The sequence below is a fragment of the Ascaphus truei genome, unplaced genomic scaffold (assembly GCF_040206685.1).
Source record: "Ascaphus truei isolate aAscTru1 unplaced genomic scaffold, aAscTru1.hap1 HAP1_SCAFFOLD_1622, whole genome shotgun sequence".
In the NCBI taxonomy this organism is placed as follows: Eukaryota; Metazoa; Chordata; class Amphibia; order Anura; family Ascaphidae; genus Ascaphus; species Ascaphus truei.
In genome coordinates, this window is record NW_027454513.1 from 46012 (window position 1) to 64190 (window position 18179).

The 18179-nt window shown below is 45.7% G+C and overlaps 1 protein-coding gene across 1 annotated transcript; it reads right to left on the reverse strand.

Annotated features, from left to right (window-relative positions):
• Nucleotides 1–13903, reverse strand: LOC142476622 (uncharacterized). The gene is made up of 13 exons (XM_075581839.1): nt 13695–13903; nt 11360–11572; nt 10372–10587; nt 9383–9598; nt 8405–8620; nt 7955–8036; nt 7424–7607; nt 5690–5818; nt 4682–4787; nt 3190–3321; nt 2163–2286; nt 1330–1415; nt 1–274 (listed from the first exon to the last, which is right to left on the reverse strand). The coding sequence occupies exons 1-12, from the start codon at nt 13901–13903 to the stop codon at nt 1371–1373; spliced, it is 1872 nt and encodes a 623-aa protein (XP_075437954.1). The 3' UTR covers nt 1–274; nt 1330–1370.
• Nucleotides 13904–18179: the final 4276 nt, after the last annotated feature.

The following is an 18179-nucleotide window of genomic DNA, read 5'->3' on the forward strand; positions in this document are numbered from 1 at the left end:
GGGTTTTCAGAAACCTTTATTCATTACACAATTTAATAAACAAGCTAACCAAATCCGTACCATCATAAAAAAACCATTGGGACATATTAAAACTAGATGCAGATCTTAGACGTATTCTGCAAGAAGGACCAAGAATAGTCTTCAAAAAAGCTAAAACGATTGTATCATCGATTTCCCCAAGTGTATTTCAGTCCATTAGTGAGTAGTCATATCCGTGGCAGCCCCAATGGGTTTTTCTGTTGCGGCCATTGTAATTTCTGTCAGTATGCCAGACCTTTAAAAAAAGTAAAAAGCGCACAGTCAAAAAACTGTTATAAAATTCAAACTTTTATTAATTGTCATACAAGTTTTGTCGTTTACACACTTTGGTGTGGTTGCGGCAAACGTTACGTGGGTCGTACAATGAGACCCTTGAAAACTAGGATATCTGAACATGTTCGGTTAATCACAAGACATGATCTGTCTCATCCAGTATCCAGACATTTCTCAAGCTGTTTGCAAGGCGGTATAATTAATGTTAATTTCTCTGGTTTGGAACATGTGTCTCCACATACCAGGGGAGGAGACAGACTTAATTTCCTCAATCGAAGAGAAATGTATTGGATTTTCACCTTAGATCCAGTCCATCCAAGGGGTATGAACATTGAATGGGAATTAAAATATTTTCTGATATATTGATACTTCATTCTCCTCCCTTGGTGTGCATTGATACGTGCCCAATTCATTGATTTATTTATGGATTCATTCCTTAAATAAGTTGTTCTGGTTGGCTGGCGCACACGCGCAGAAAGGGGTCTGCGCACGCTGCGGGCACCGCCGTGTACCGCGTCAGGGGGCGGAGCCTAGCCGTGATTCTAACACACACACAGAGAGAGGGAGACACACACAGAGACACACACAGAGAGAGAGAGAAGAGGCACAAAGAGACACAGAGAGAGAGAAAGAGAAACACACAGAGAGAGACAGAGAGAGAGACACACACTCACAGAGAGAGAGACACACACACGCAGAGAGACACAGAGAGAGAGGGAGACACAAAGAGACACAGAGAGAGAGAGAGAGAGAGAGAGAAACACAGAGAGAGAGACACAGAGAGAGAGAGAGACACACACACACACACAGAGCGAGAGACACAGAGAGACAGAAAGAAAGAGACAGAGAGAGAGAGACACAAACACACACACACACACACACACAGAGAGACACACACAAAGAGAGCCTGAGAGACAGACACACAGAGAGACACAGACAGACACACAGACAGAGACAGACTGACTGACAGACACATAGACTGAGAAATAGACAGAGAGATAGACAGACATAACTCACCGAGTATTAATATAGAGAGGTGTGTGCTACCTGGGATATATTCAGAGAATATTAGAACACGGAGATCCCTTCGGGGCGCATTCCACCTAAAAAAAAAAATGAATGTAATATTGGTATTTAGTCAAATTAAACTTTGATAGCTATACTAAAATAAATATGTGACAAGTATTATTGGATTCCACTCTTATCACAGGGAAACCCAACTTGTGCTCCAAACCGCGGGAGAAGCAATTCCAGGCGTGCAAGGGAGAGGGCGGTGTGGAGCAACCAGGATCCCTTCATAAGGAGAAATAAATCCTAAATGTACAGGCCAAGGCTGTCAGAGAAAGGAAAACTGTCTTCAGGGAGCAGAATACTGATGTGGAAGTCGGGTTTTGCATACAAATATCCCAAGAATTAACTCATTAAAAAAATGTATCTATGTATAACCCCTCCCGTGCATGGAAGGGGATACAGGCGTATACAGGAGATGCTTCTATAGCCAGCATTGAACACTGAAGCAACGACTCACTACTTCACCAACTTACAATATGTTCTTTTAGACCGGGACTCAAGGAGAAACTTCCCACTTTAAAGGGCAGCTCCCTAACTGCAAGGGTGTGAGTTTCTGGGATTCCAACTCAGAGGGGGCCCCCATGTGAGTTTCCGCCATCCCATCTTGGAGGGGGTCCCTGAGTGTGTGTGGGACCCCACATCTAGAGGGACACCACCCCTAACCCCCCCCCCCCCCCTCCTCCCCCGTGTGAGTGTCTGGAATCTCATCCACAGAAGGGGCTGCGTGACTGCCTCCTCCACAGAAACATTACATTGCAGGGCTTTTTTGGGGTACTCACCGTGTTGTGTTTGAGCAGGGACAGGCTACACAGCGCTTGTGTCTCTGCTGCTTTCATCATGCCAATCTCCTTAATTTTGAGTATGTACTGCCTCATCTGCTCCTTAATCAGCATCTCCACACACCTACAGGGGAAGCACAAGGACAATCGGGTTACAGAGCCTTCCACTTAACCCCTTGCTTTATAACAAGTCCCTGACCCCTCTGGCAAGGAAGGGGTGAATAGAGGTGGCATCCCTAACCCCGTCTGAGATGGGCAAACCGTAGTCTTCAAAATATCCACCCCGTTTTATTTCATTATTTCCCCCAAGTTCCCTTTAAAAACCCCACAAATGTATTCCCAATGAATTCTTCGGCAGGAAACCATTAGTTTGCGACTTGGTCAATTAGCTGGAAAACAAAAACATTTCTTATGGAAACATGAGAACACGGGAGATTACAGCTCTGAAGTGCGACAGCAGGGCCCACGGGGATAGGACAGAATCACTGTGCAGATCATACGAGAAAGTCGTCTTATCCGGTACTACACACCGCAGCGTCAGACACAGGAGCTTGTCTTCTGAGCTTACTATCTCAGTTTTTGGGTGGTCACATGGTGCCGGCACTGCACACCCACTTCAAAGGCAGTGAATTAACCACTAGACTCCCCTTCCCTTAATCCGTTTACAACGGGTGCAGCCTCCGACCAAGGCCCCTATCCGGGCTGAATTGCTCGAGAAGATTTTACCTCTTTTAAGGCAGAAACCCCCCCCCCCCCCCAAATAAAACCTACACGAGTTTAGCGCATAACAGTATTTTGCTCCCTTGATTGTCTCAATCTGCAGCAGCGCAGATCACGACGGTAACTTTGAGACTGCGCTGGGCCTGGGAGGGAGCGACATTCTGACTTCCCGGTCCTTCAATATTTCAACAGCTCATATCGAAGCAAATAAATAACATGCCCTGAATGGGCGGAAGGAAAGGGACAGGCGGGCGCCTGAATTAGGCTGTGATTTTACCAAAAAACGCCGGCATAATCGAAACCTTACGTGATGGTTTTGGAAACCTCCTTCAGGGTGGTCTGTAGGTCATAGTTGGCTGGACAGCGCAGGAGGCAGGGCGCGAAGATGATGGCCAAGGAATTTGAGGACATGCGGTTCGCATCTTCCATCACAGCCACTCTGCAAAATAGGGTGGCGTTAGAGAATGCCCCACAATGCATTGCCCTGCTGGGCTCTCAGCAGGCATGGGGCTATCTGAGCCCGTGTTTCCAGGGCTGCTTAGCAGACGGAGCCTTCCAGGTGTGACCCTCACTGCCCAGTTATTAGAGCACTGTAACATGCACCTCTTCATCTCTGCACTTCCCTATAATGCAATGGGGCTCAGCTCCCATCCTCAAGCTCCCCCAACAAGTCCGGTTTTCAGGATATCCCTGCTTCAGCACAGGTGGCTCAATCAGTCCCTGCTTCAGCACAGGTGGCTCTATCAGAGGCTTCGACTGAGCCACCTGTGCTCAAGCTGGGATATCCTGAAAACCTGACCTGTTGGGGGGGGGGAGGGGGCTTCGGGACTGGAGTTGAGCACCCTTGCTATAATGGATCTGTACATTCTTCCTAACTAATGTGATTCCTGAGCGGCCAGCACTGCTTACAGATATGAGGAAAATGCCCTGTGGTTACACAGCCACACCTCACTATATGCAGGAAGACACAGGAAGGAATCCCTGTGCAAAGCAATACATTCTCTCCATCTGTGGTCTGTGGGGGGGACAATACATTGGGTTTGCTATTGCTTAGCAAGTCCTCTTGGGGTTAAAGGGTTAAAGGCAAAGTGTGTGTGTGTGTGTGTGTATATATGTGTGTGTATATATGTGTGTGTATATATGTGTGTGTATATATGTGTGTGTATATATGTGTGTGTATATATGTGTGTGTATATATGTGTGTGTATATATGTGTGTGTATATATGTGTGTGTATATATGTGTGTGTATATATGTGTGTGTATATATGTGTGTGTATATATGTGTGTGTATATATGTGTGTGTATATATGTGTGTGTATATATGTGTGTGTATATATGTGTGTGTATATATGTGTGTGTATATATATATATATATATATATATATATATATATATATATATATATATATATATATATATATATAATGCCATATAAATAATACATATATACAGTATTGGGAATAAATAACACACACAATCCCCGATTCTCTGATGCAGGCCTCATCCGTACGTCTATAAGAGAGGAAACAGCCATTTAAAAAGTGTACGAAAGTCTACAGACTGATTATCTCCGGGGAGATGCACACAGAATTTAGGTTGATTAAATCTTAGATTTAAAATTATATTATGTGTATTAAAACAATACACTGACAAGTGAGGGACTCATTTGAACACAGAGTTGGGGCCCGCTCCTGTATGCCCAGGAACACTCCTAGCAGCACACTGACATTGAGCACTACAGGTCTGCATCCTCCCCTGCAATCACACAAAGGGGTTTGCAACCTCTCCTGCATCTTACTTGACAAGGTGAAAGATCAGCCTCTCCAGAGTGTTGTAATGGGCCTGGGGAAGCTGTCCCAGAACTTTGTAGATGGCACACAGCTGTTCCTGCTTCCCAGGGAGCTCTAAAGGGAGAAGGCAAAGCAATAGATGGGTAACGGAGACGTGGGAGAGGTTTACTAAACACCTTCAGTGCTAGAGAGGCCGGACACCTTGTTCTGCAGTGCATGGCAGACCCCTCAGGCGCTACAAGGGTTAGTGGAGATAAAGAAGTAAATGTCTGTTCGTCTAGTGTGGCACAGATCCTGGAGTCTGACTCTCCTACTGCAGGGCATCACAGACCAAAGGGGACTATGGACCATGACGCCTGTCATTCCCACTGCAGGTGACAGTGGCACAGACAGAAGGCACCCATGTCCCACTGAGCCTGACCCAGAGTCCGTACCCCTGGTAAAAAGAGGCAGACATAATAGTCCTATGGCCCATGGAGTGTGTCACACCAACCACTGGGTGACAGTGACAAACAGGAGAGACCTATGGCCCATGTGGTCTGTCCCTCAACTTGAAGCTGACAGACGTACAGACATAACTTATGGCCCACTGAGTCTGTCGCTTCACCAGCAGAGTGACAAAGACTGAAAGGATTTCTGTTCACCAAGTCTAACACAGAGATAAGAGGCCTATGGCCCATGCAATATCTCCCTTTCCACAGTGACACAAACAAAAGGGACTTTTAGCCGGTGGAGTCTGTCCCTCCAACATTAAAATGAAACAGACCGAGTAGATGTTCCACTGAGTGTGACCCAAAAATAAGGCGCATACGGCATCGCTCCCTTTCACCTCAGGGTGACAAAGTATCTCTGGCCAATGGAGTCTACGCCTCCCACCATAGGATAAAGCACAAAGGTACTGTAGATCTCTCCTGCCCATCCAGGATTTCGTGTTCTGCAGTGGAGATCCTCTCTGCAATTTGTCACTAAGCCCCGCGACTCTACAGAGGGAGGGTTACCTTCCTCTCTGCACTTACCCACGGCTCGTAGGAACTCGTTGTACTGAGCGAAGGTCATGAGTGGCTCCGGGAGCTCACGCAACCACTGCTTCAGGATGCCAGTGATGACGTGGATGGGGTAATTATCCAGTTTCACAGAGCTGGGGTCTGTCCAGAAGGGAGACAGAAAACATGTGAGAAAACAAGAGGACTTGTAATGACCGATCCCCATCACCCTTTTATAGGCACTATCCGCGGAGCACAAATACAGAGAAAACATTTTAGATACATGGAAATATTGTTTTTTTTCTCCTCACAAAAATAAGTATTAGGCTGCGGCCACGCTGCCTGCGCTGCACGCACCTGCGAATTCTCCGGTCTACAGAGAGCTGCAAGGGGAAAGACAGGGGGGGGGGGCATTACTGGGGCGCGGCCGTGACATCACCTGGCAGGTTCGCCCTCATTGGCTAAACCGCCGGTGGGCGTGGCCTAGCGCTCTGTCGCTAGTTCCTATCTCAATTTTCATGTGTACCTCAAAAACTCGCAGCGGGCCCGGCCCCATTGTGGGGCGGCTCTTGTCCCTGCAGCGTCCGCCACAGCGGTCGCTGCAGTAGCCAGCGGGGACCTGGCCTTATGAAAACATTTTGGTAAGCTGAAGTGTGTCGTTGTGTAGTCTGCCAGGAAAAAAGTTAAGAGTAATTAAATGTGTTAAAGACGATTACAGGCAGTCCTCGTTTTACAGCGCTTCGCTTTACAACGAATGGCTTATCCAGCGCTATGCAATGCATAACTATGTTCATTTTTACAACGCCAAAACGGCTTATCCAGCGCTCTTACGATGCTTTGCAACGTTGTTTATGTGTATGTGTGTATGTATAAATATATATATATATATACACATAAACAACGTTGCAAAGCGTCGTAAGAGCATATATATAATATTATATTATATTACATAATATATTATTTATTATGTTATATTATATATATATATATATATATATATATATATATAATACAGTATATACACTATATAATGTATGTGTGTGCTGCATATCTTATTGCCTGTGTAAAATATTTGGTGTATTTTAGTGTTAAAAATGCCTTCAGGAACGGAACCTTTCATTTAAACAGTGTTCCTGTGGGAAAACGTGTTTCGCTTTACAACGTTTCGCTATCCAACGCCATTTTGAGTAACGCATTGTGTCGGATAACCGAGGACTGCCTGTATATTATTCCACTGTTTAAAGGGTCAGTCCCTCCTAGGACCAAAATGTACTACTGACCGTGAGATGTTTAAGGGGTCACACCTGGGTGACTTATGCCTTTTTAAAAAAACAAAAATATATAACACCTATAAGTATATATTATTCATTATTTCAAGTTCCTTTGTAAACACGATGAGCTGAGATTTGGGAGGGGGGGGGCGATTTCCTCTGGCTTCCCTTTTGTCTGATTTCACCATGTGCTGAACAGGAGTTTGCACAGGCAAAGCCCCCTCCTCCCTTATCTTTATTGGCTCTCACAGGGTGGCCAGAGGTTGAGTAAACACTGCTGAGAAGCATCCTCCCTCCTTTAAATGCTTTATTTCCCAAATAATGACAGCAGCCAATGTTTTGCTTTGAGCCCAGTTACTGTATGTTACAGGAAAATGACATTCTTTACAAAAATGTAGTTTCATTGTGAACTGCCAGGGATTGCACATTTAAATGATAATATCTTATTTGTCCCTAAATGTGTGCCTCCCCCGGTTCCCTCACAATCCCAGCGCACCGTTCTCCAGGGACTGTTTGAGCTCTCGCATGCGATTGGCTGCCCCACACTTCCGGTAGATGCCCTCCGTGTGCAGGCCGTACATCTCCAGGTACTCTAAGAGCATCTCCATGACAACGGGCACCGAGGACGTCTCACTGATCAGGTCCCCCACGTGCACCCCGAAGTGATGGTTTCCCAGGTTCTGAGGGAGGGATCAGTGTTACCACGGCAACAAGGAGGTGTTCCCTCTGTTACCCAAGAGGATTGAGAAGGTCGGGGCGAGAGAGAAGGCCGGGGCAAAAGAGAAGGGAGGGTGGGGGGGAGAGAAAAGGTTGGGGCGAGAGAGAAAGGGGGCGAGTGAGAAGGGAGGGTGAGACAGAAGCGGGTTGCGGTTGAGGATGGGGTGAGAGAATGGGGGGTGTAACATGTGAGCGCTGCAAGAGGGTTTGACACGTCACACAGCTCACACTCTTCCCTCCCTCCCCCCTGATGTACCTTCCTCCCTCCCTTCCCCCTGATATAACTTCCTCCCTCCCCCTCCCTATGTACCTTCCTCCCTCCCGCCAAGTCGCAGGAGCTCTGGATGGTGCTGGCTTCGCTGATCTTGGACGGGTTCCTCTGGAGTTTGTTCCTGGAAGGTGAAACAACACACATATATACACACACCCTGCTTGTATTTCCAACCCCCCCCCCCCCTCATCCATGTATTTCAACCCCCTTGCACAGATGTGTATATATACCCCCTATTTGTATGCATACACAGACACACACACACATATATTTGTATGCATGTACAAATTCATATACATACTTCTGCATTTTGAAGGTGTATGTATTATAAATAAATATACATTCCTTTACTAAGGAAAAATATATATTACTATACAGGAAACATATCGCAGACATGACCAGTCCATGCTCAGCCTCTCTCTCTGATAAGTGAATCATACAGATACAAGTACACACAGACCGATATGCCACATATCTGCAGGTCCTTACTCTGTCAGCTTCTCCTTGCTCTCTAGGCTCTCCCCTGGATTCTCCTCCTCGGGCATCACCGCTGCTTCCCCCTGCCCCACCTCGTTCTGCCTTCTCCCTCCTTTCTCCTCTTCTTCTGCCTTCTGCACTCCATCGGAGTTGTCATGTCTCCATTTATGCTCCTCTTCTCGTTCAAGGGCTTCCTGTCTGCTCTTCTCAGACACCATCTCCTTGTACCTGGTAAGACGGATATTATATTAACATTACCATCCAACCACTATTATATTGGGGATTGAAAATTACACTAAAAAGTATTTATAGAAAATACTAAATTATTGTGATCTACTTAGATTTTGCATAGGCTTTGATACGGTTCCACACAAGAGGTTAAAAGCAAATTGGACTCTACAAATATTTGCACCTGGATTGAAAACTGGTTGAAGGATACACAACATAGAGTTGTCGTAAATTGAACTTTTTCAGGTTGGGCTAAAGTCGTGAGTGGAGTACCTCAGGGATCGGTACTGGGACCCTTGCTTTTTAACTTGTTTGTTAATGACCTTGAGGTTGGCATCGAGAGCAAAGTCTCAATCTTGGCTGATGATACTAAATTGTGTAAGGTAGTAGAATCAGAACAGGATGTAATTTCTCTCCAGAAGGACTTGGTGAGACTGGAAACTTGGGCAGGTAAATGGCAGATGAGGTTTAATACAGATACATGTAAGGTTATGCATTTTTGAAACAAGAATAAACAGGAGACTTGCAAATTAAATGGGGATAAATTGGGGGAATCCTTGATGGAGAAGGATTTAGGAGTGCTTGTACACAGCAATAGTGCCCAAAGTCATGCAGTAACTGCAAAGGCAAACAAGATCTTATCTTACAATAAATGGGCAATGGATGGAAGGGAAGTCCATGCTCAGTCACTCTCTCTGATAAGTGAATCATACAGATACAAGTACACACAGACCGATATGCCACATATCTGCAGGTCCTTACTCTGTCAGCTTCTCCTTGCTCTCTAGGCTCTCCCCTGGATTCTCCTTCTCGGGCATCACCTTTGCTTCCCCCTGCCCCACCTCGTTCTGCCTTCTCCCTCCTTTCTCCTCTTCTTCTGCCTTCTGCACTCCATCGGAGTTGTCATGTCTCCATTTATGCTCCTCTTCTCGTTCAAGGGCTTCCTGTCTGCTCTTCTCAGACACCATCTCCTTGTACCTGGTAAGACGGATATTATATTAACATTACCATCCAACCACTAATATATTGGGGATTGAAAATTACACTAAAAAGTATTTATAGAAAATACTAAATTATTGTGATCTACTTAGATTTTGCATAGGCTTTGATACGGTTCCACACAAGAGGTTACTGTACAAAATAAAGCAAATTGGACTCTAAAAATATTTGCACCTGGATTGAAAACTGGTTGAAGGATACACAACATAGAGTTGTCGTAAATGGAACTTTTTCAGGTTGGGCTAAAGTCGTGAGTGGAGTACCTCAGGGATCGGTACTGGGACCCCTGCTTTTTAACTTGTTTGTTAATGACCTTGAGGTTGGCATCGAGAGCAAAGTCGCAATCTTTGCTGATGATACTAAATTGTGTAAGGTAGTAGAATCAGAGCAGGATGTAATTTCTCTCCAGAAGGACTTGGGGAGACTGGAAACTTGGGCAGGTAAATGGTAGATGAGGTTTAATACAGATAAATGTAAGGTTATGCATTTGAGAAACAAGAATAAACAGGAGACTTGCAAATTAAATGGGGATAAATTGGGGGAATCCTTGATGGAGAAGTATTTAGGAGTGCTTGTACACAGCAATAGTGCCCAAAGTCATGCAGTAACTGCAAAGGCAAACAAGATCTTATCTTACAATAAATGGGCAATGGATGGAAGGGAAGTCCATGCTCAGTCACTCTCTCTGATAAGTGAATCATACAGATACAAGTACACACAGACCGATATGCCACATATCTGCAGGTCCTTACTCTGTCAGCTTCTCCTTGCTCTCTAGGCTCTCCCCTGGATTCTCCTCCTCGGGCATCACCGCTGCTTCCCCCTGCCCCACCTCATTCTGCCTTCTCCCTCCTTTCTCCTCTTCTTCTGCCTTCTGCACTCCATCGGAGTTGTCATGTCTCCATTTATGCTCCTCTTCTCGTTCAAGGGCTTCCTGTCTGCTCTTCTCAGACACCATCTCCTTGTACCTGGTAAGACGGATATTATATTAACATTACCATCCAACCACTATTATATTGGGGATTGAAAATTACACTAAAAATATTTATAGAAAATACTAAATTATTGTGATCTACTTAGATTTTGCATAGGCTTTGATACGGTTCCACACAAGAGGTTAATGTACAAAATAAAGCAAATTGGACTCTAAAAATATTTGCACCTGGATTGAAAACTGGTTGAAGGATACACAACATAGAGTTGTCGTAAATGGAACTTTTTCAGGTTGGGCTAAAGTCGTGAGTGGAGTACCTCAGGGATCGGTACTGGGACCCCTGCTTTTTAACTTGTTTGTTAATGACCTTGAGGTTGGCATCGAGAGCAAAGTCTCAATCTTTGCTGATGAAACTAAATTGTGTAAGGTAGTAGAATCAGAGCAGGATGTAATTTCTCTCCAGAAGGACTTGGGGAGACTGGAAACTTGGGCAGGTAAATGGCAGATGAGGTTTAATACAGATAAATGTAAGGTTATGCATTTGAGAAACAAGAATAAACAGGAGACTTGCAAATTAAATGGGGATAAATTGGGGGAATCCTTGATGGAGAAGGATTTAGGAGTGCTTGTACACAGCAATAGTGCCCAAAGTCATGCAGTAACTGCAAAGGCAAACAAGATCTTATCTTACAATAAATGGGCAATGGATGGAAGGGAAGTCCATGCTCAGTCACTCTCTCTGATAAGTGAATCATACAGATACAAGTACACACAGACCGATATGCCACATATCTGCAGGTCCTTACTCTGTCAGCTTCTCCTTGCTCTCTAGGCTCTCCCCTGGATTCTCCTCGGGCATCACCTCTGCTTCCCCCTGCCCCACCTCGTTCTGCCTTCTCCCTCCTTTCTCCTCTTCTTCTGCCTTCTGCATTCCATCAGAGTTGTCATGTCTCCATTTATGCTCCTCTTCTCGTTCAAGGGCTTCCTGTCTCCTCTTCTCAGACACCATCTCCTTGTACCTGGTAAGACGGATATTATATTAACATTACCATCCAACCACTATTATATTGGGGATTGAAAATTACACTAAAAAGTATTTATAGAAAATACTAAATTATTGTGATCTACTTAGATTTTGCATAGGCTTTGATACGGTTCCACACAAGAGGTTAATGTACAAAATAGTGTACAGCAATAGTGCCCAAAGTCATGCAGTAACTGCAAAGGCAAACAAGATCTTATCTTACAATAAATGGCCAATGGATTTAAGGGAAGTAAACATAATTATGCCCCTTTACAAAGCATTAGTAAGACCACACCTTTAATATGGAGTACAATTGTAGGCACCAGTCCTTAGAAAAGACATTATAAATTGGAGAAAGTGCAGAGAAGAGCCACCAAATTAATACATGGGACAAATAATCTGATTTATGAGGAGAGGCTAGCTAAATTCGATTTTTTTACATTAGAAAAGAGGCAGCTAAGAGGGGATATGATAATTTTGAAAATGTGGAATTCATTACCCATGGAGACTGTGATGGCAGATACAATAGATGTGTAAAAAAAAGGTTGGACATCTTTTTAGAAAGGAAATACAGGGATATACCAAATAAGTATACATGGGAAAGATGTTGATCCAGGGAGTAATGTGATTGCCAATTCTTGGAGTCAGGAATGGACTTATTTTTCCCCTAATGAGATATCATTAGATGATATTTTACTGGGGTTTTTTGTTTGCCTTTCTATGGATCAATATACTGTAAATAGGGTTATAGGATAAAGTATCTGTCATCCACATTTAGCGTAGGTTGAACTTGATGGACGAATGTGTAACATCCCATAGAACATAACACAGGTAGTAAGTCACAAAAAGTGACACCTTGGCAGCTCCTGCCGTGTTAATCTCTAATGTTTCATTTCAACTAAATCTTGATTTTCTGCCGAGTTTGCATCTGTTTATTACCATATTTCACCGGCATAATCTGTTACCATGGCAACACCTGCCTTCTTAATGTGGGTGAATGGTGGCGGACATTGCTCACCCGCCATTTCTTTCTTTTCATTAATGTTACATCGTGGATGATACATCGGAGTACACACAGGTACAGTAGTCAACAAGCTTAGCTAATCAGAAATCAGACTATTATATATACATTCATACAGATATATATATATATGTAATCACCACTATTATTAAGGTTATGGTGGGTAAAAAAAAGTGACAAAAACCCTCCACAGTAAAGCATACAGCAACTGTAAATATTACTGTATGTTCATTTGCATGTCTTAGACAGGTCTGCAACCCTGTCTTTCCCCATTGTCGCCCAGCATACAGCGCTTCCACTGCAGCAAGGGATACTGGGAAATGACATGCAAATGAACACTCAGTGCCACCTTTTGTCTCAAGCTCGTATTACACAAGCAAATCCTCAAGCCAATGCATGCTGTTTTAAACACAGCTTTTAGACAGAGGCTGGGATGAGATGCAAAGCCATTAAACCCACTCACAGACATGTTTCAACCTTGATGGGTATCATCAGTGTGAGGTTGGTCTTAATGGCTAAGCAGGTTTGAGACTAGACTAGGTAATCACCACTATTATTAAGGTTATGGTGGGTAAAAAAAGTGACAAAAACCCTCCACAGTAAAGCATAAAGCAACTGTAAATATTACTGTATGTTCATTTGCATGTCTTAGACAGGTCTGCAACCCTGTCTTTCCCCATTATCGCCCAGCATACAGCGCTTCCACTGCAGCAAGGGTTGCAGACCTGTCTAAGACATGCAAATGAACATACAGTAATATTTACAGTTGTTTTATATATATGTATATATCTATGTATGTATATATATATATATATATATATATATATATATATATATATATGTATATGTGTATGTATATGTGTATGCAACAGATGCTACTCTTAGTGGATTGCAGCCATTTTAATCTCCCCACGAGACAAATTTTCGGCAACTCATATTTACAAAATTCAATTTTTTTTCTTAATGAGCGGGGTTGCTGCAAACCGCAGCAATGCTAAAAATGAGAGAAGGCGGTTACATTTCACGGTGAGAAGAGCACATTACTGCTTTAAAACCACTGCCCCCCATGTCCGTCCCCATCCCTCCCCCCCCGTACCTCCGTCGCTGCAAGTAGCCTCTGCACAGGGCCTGGAGCAGCGTGATATCTTGAATGTGTCTCCTGTACTTCCGTCGCTGGCTGCATCCCCTCCACAAAGCGTGGATAAACGCCACGGCACTCTGCCTGTGGTCCAGCTGCCGTCTTACACGGAACGACCTCCAGCGTGTCTGCAGAGGCACACACATGGCAAAGCAGCAGGTCGCCATATCCAGGCATGGAGCAATGGATGCTGCGCGCTAACCCACACACTGCCAAAGTGGTCTTAAAGCAATTTGGTAACAGAGGCAGCTCCTTATCGCAGAAGAAGCAGGCACCAGTTATGAGTTATCAAAGTTTGAGGTCTCATCCCTGAAATGTTAGTGTTTGAAATGCAGTGAAGTTCCAGCCACGGAACATTCTAAAGATGCATTTTTTGTAAAGATGATCAAGACTATGGCGACCGTCACGGCATTCTGTGACAAAAGGCATATGGTGGCTCAGGAATAGGTGGGACTCTACAATGTGGGATATTGTACCCGGGTCTCCAACACCCTTTTATATTAAAGATCCTAAGAAACCTCAGAAATCTCTGCAGATACTCATGAGATCTCAAAAGCGGATCAATCTTTGAACTCCCACCTATGTCCATTAAACTTTAGAGTTCACTTATGTCTTATTTGGTATGTCACTGGCACTTACCGAGGCCCCTACCCCCAACACGGGCTCCCCCACAAGCCTCACTCCCCCATAGTAATGGCCAATAGCCCTATTAGCCACTTATTGGCTGCTGGTTAATATAAACACATTATATACGTTAAACGCTGAAATAACAGACATTGATATAAACTAAACTGACTATATAATCTATTCCATAGAGTCCCAATGTGGTTACCGAGGCTCTCAGGGAGGTTTTTTAGGGACTGATCAGGATAAATATGATAAATGTTAGTATTTCGCTGCCTCAGCAGGTTCTGCTCTTTAAAAAAATCTTTTAAGTGTTATGTAGCCCTGTTTCCCCGTAAACAAGATGGCTACAGGTGCTGCCCTTTACCTGTTGGCTCACAGGGTCTTAAGCCTCCGCCACGGGGAGCCTAGGGTGATATACTTACAACCTTGGTGCAGCGCCTCCACCTGAGAGGGATCCCAACGTAGTGGGAGGAGCCCCTCACAGGACCCAAACAATGAACACACACAATGTAAAATAGAAAGGCCTTTACTGTAACATATCTTATACTCTATAATACCTTATAACTCTATGTGACTAAAGATACAACTGCCACACGCCTCACACGGCTGTACCCCACCACCGTGTAACCCACACTGTGTCCAGAGAATCCCAGTCCCACAAGGTCCCACACCCACCCCAATGTGTGTGACTGCGCGGCCCACTAAATGGAGTGTAGTACAGTTGGTGCACGTTCTGTAAGGTACCTGCCGGGTGCTCCAGCAACCGGACGCGCCGACTGAACAGACAAGGGATGCGTTGATCCAACGATAGCCTCCGCGACGAGTCTGCCTCCGCGTGGGGTGGTTTCCCGCTGGAGTGTCCCACCTTGATGACAGTCTTTGTCAGCAGGAGTGATCTGGTCCCAGGTCCCAGCTGTGTCCCTGATCTATTTACTAGCTAGTGGGGCAGGGTCCCTACCTAAGGGCCTGTCCCTGTAGCAGCTACAAACTAATTGGTGGAGCCGGGGCCTAGCTGGGGCCTAGGGGGAATCTGGCCTAGAGCAGAGGGTCACAGACCCCTGTTCACATACCTCCTACCCCTGTCCTGTCCCAGCACTTACTGACACTTCCTATTCCAGCCACAAAATAGTATCTCCTGCAGGAGACCTAGCCGAGCGATTGGCTCCCTGGCGTCGTGTGGTACTCCTGCCCCTAAGCACCTATGGGCCGCCATGTGCGCTCACTCCACTGCGCATGTGCAACCCTTCAATGGCCGCCACGCACTTTCTGCGCGAGCCTTTGCGCATGCGTATGCACCAATCCAACATGGCGGCACCCTGCAGAGGGGCCGCTGGCGAGCTCGCCGCCACCCGCAACCACACGGCAGCAGCGGAGTTAAGAGGAGAGAGGGCGGGGAACCGGGGAGCCAGAGGGGACCTGGCTACAGTTAGAAATTATGTCTCCATTAATCTCTTGCTTCAGATGTTACCATGGTAAACTTTATACAGCACTGGGCCCTGGGGAGAGCTCTATTTTAACCTCCCAGACACTTAATATTGCATAAGCTTCTATCTCCTGAACAAAGCATCAGATTTTAAAAATAAAAACCGTGTTGGAAAGAGCAATCCGTGTTTTTTTAATATAATTTATTTTTTAAACTATATACAGGGAAAAACAAAACAAACAAAAAAAACAAGGTTTGAATACGTAGTATGATTAATCCTTTCACTGCCGGAGATGCCTGCAACACATTGTTCCCTGACAGTGAAAGGTTTAAGCCAGGGGTAAGCAAGCTTTGTCTGCACCCACAAGAAGCCGCCGGAGACAAAGTAAGAGCCTTACAGAGGCCTCGCGCTCTCCCCCGGCATTTAATTTAAATGTTGTGGGGAAGAGCATGGGGCTTCTAAGCGCCGCACTCTGAAAATGTTGTGCCCCCCAGTTTGCGCACCCCTGGGTTAGGCCTCGGATTGTGCTCTATGCAGGGTGCAGCGGTCATCCAGCTAACACTAGGGTGTTGACCTCATCTGTATGCTCACAGCAGCGAGTTTCATTCTCAGGAAGGCTTTCCTGTCCATGACCATCCTGAAAAAGCTCTGAAGGAGGATGATTGTGACAGGGTGAAGTCATTCGCTGTCAATTATGCATGGGAAACATACCTCTGACGTCTGAAACCACCAGTCAGAGGGTTAACACAGAGATACCTGGGCATCAGGGCTGAGTTAAGGTAGCTGTCAGGCAGCTGTATAAGATGCCAGACCTGAGCAGGAAGGGAGAGAGACTTTTCCAAACCAGGAAGTACGCCGGAGGTTCTGCTCCCCCAGACAGAGGTTTGCCACAAGCTGAGACAAGCCTGCTGGACACAGCCCTGTCTACTAGTAACCAGCCTCCTAACCCTGCAGAGGAATTAAAGCTGCTGTTGCAGTATCCAGAAGGGATTACTTGGACTCTCTAGGGACAAAGCTCCCCAAACACAGATAAGGACTTTATATATTTTCACTGCAGATATTTGCATAATCTTGTTTAACCTGGAAGTAGGCTAGCTACCCAGAGGAGAGATAGGGACCTTCTGTATAGTTAGTCCCCTAATGAAGTAGGGTTTTATTTTATGGTTTGTTTGCCTTAAAGGGACAGTGTGCCTAATGTTTATTTGATTGTGGAAAATAAACCACTGGAGTTAAAAGCCTTACTCACTGGTTGGGACTCCTACTGACCCTATTGCGAAGCCGTCCTGCCACAGGTGGTGCGAAGTGGGATCTTGGATGGCCCATGCATCCAAAGGGCACACATTAAAAAAATGGAGGAAATGTTTTCTCAGTTCCTGCACCAGCAAGCAGGCTCAGCAAACAGAAAAGCTCCTCCACATGCTGGCTCCAGGTGCAGTCTCAGTCAGACCATAGATTCCAAATAAATCGCTGGTGATGCTGCCTAAAATAAAGCCAACAGAAGACCCAGAGGCTTTCCTCTTCTCTTTTAAAAGGGTAGCCACTGCCCAGGGCTGGACAGTTGGTCGCTGGGTAACGACTTTGGCTCCAAACCTCATAGGAGAAACGCAGGCAGCCAACCAGGCTCTACCGGCAGACGAGGCCACGGACTATCAGAGACTAAAGGCTGCCATTCTGGATCATCTAGGCCTCACCCCGGAGACCTACCGGCAGTGGTCCGGACAGTCAAATACACAGAGACAGACCCTGGGCCATAGCCCACCACTTGTGGATACAACCAGAACAGCGTACCAAGGCAGAGATCCTTGAACAGTTTGTGCTCGAATTTCATACAGAGACTGGCCCCCTCCTCCTGCTCCTGGGTAAAAAGTATCTTATATACTATATTAGTGAAAGCACTGTATGTTTGCCTGCCTGTCTGGATGTCCGGTGTCCCTAGCGGCAATCTCATTGGTCCCTTGGCCCGCCCGCCCCCGCACACCTCTCATTGGCCTCACACACTCACACCACCCCCTTGGCCCGCCCCCCACACCTCTCATTGGCCTGAGGCGGAGTGACGGGCCAAAGGTACAAAAAAATAAATAAAACACACACAAACACACACACACACACACACACACACACACACACACCTCTCCCCGCTCCAAATCACCTCTCCCCCCTCCCCAGCGGCATCACCTCTCCCCCTCCCCGCTCCAAATCACCTCTCCCCCCCCCCCCAAATCACCTCTCCCCCCTCCCCAGCGGCATCACCTCTCCCCCTCCCCAAATCACCTCTCCCCCCTCACCGCTCCAAATCACCTCTCCCCGCTCCAAATCACCTCTCCCCGCTCCAAATCACCTCTCCCCGCTCCAAATCACCTCTCCCCGCTCCAAATCACCTCTCCCCGCTCCA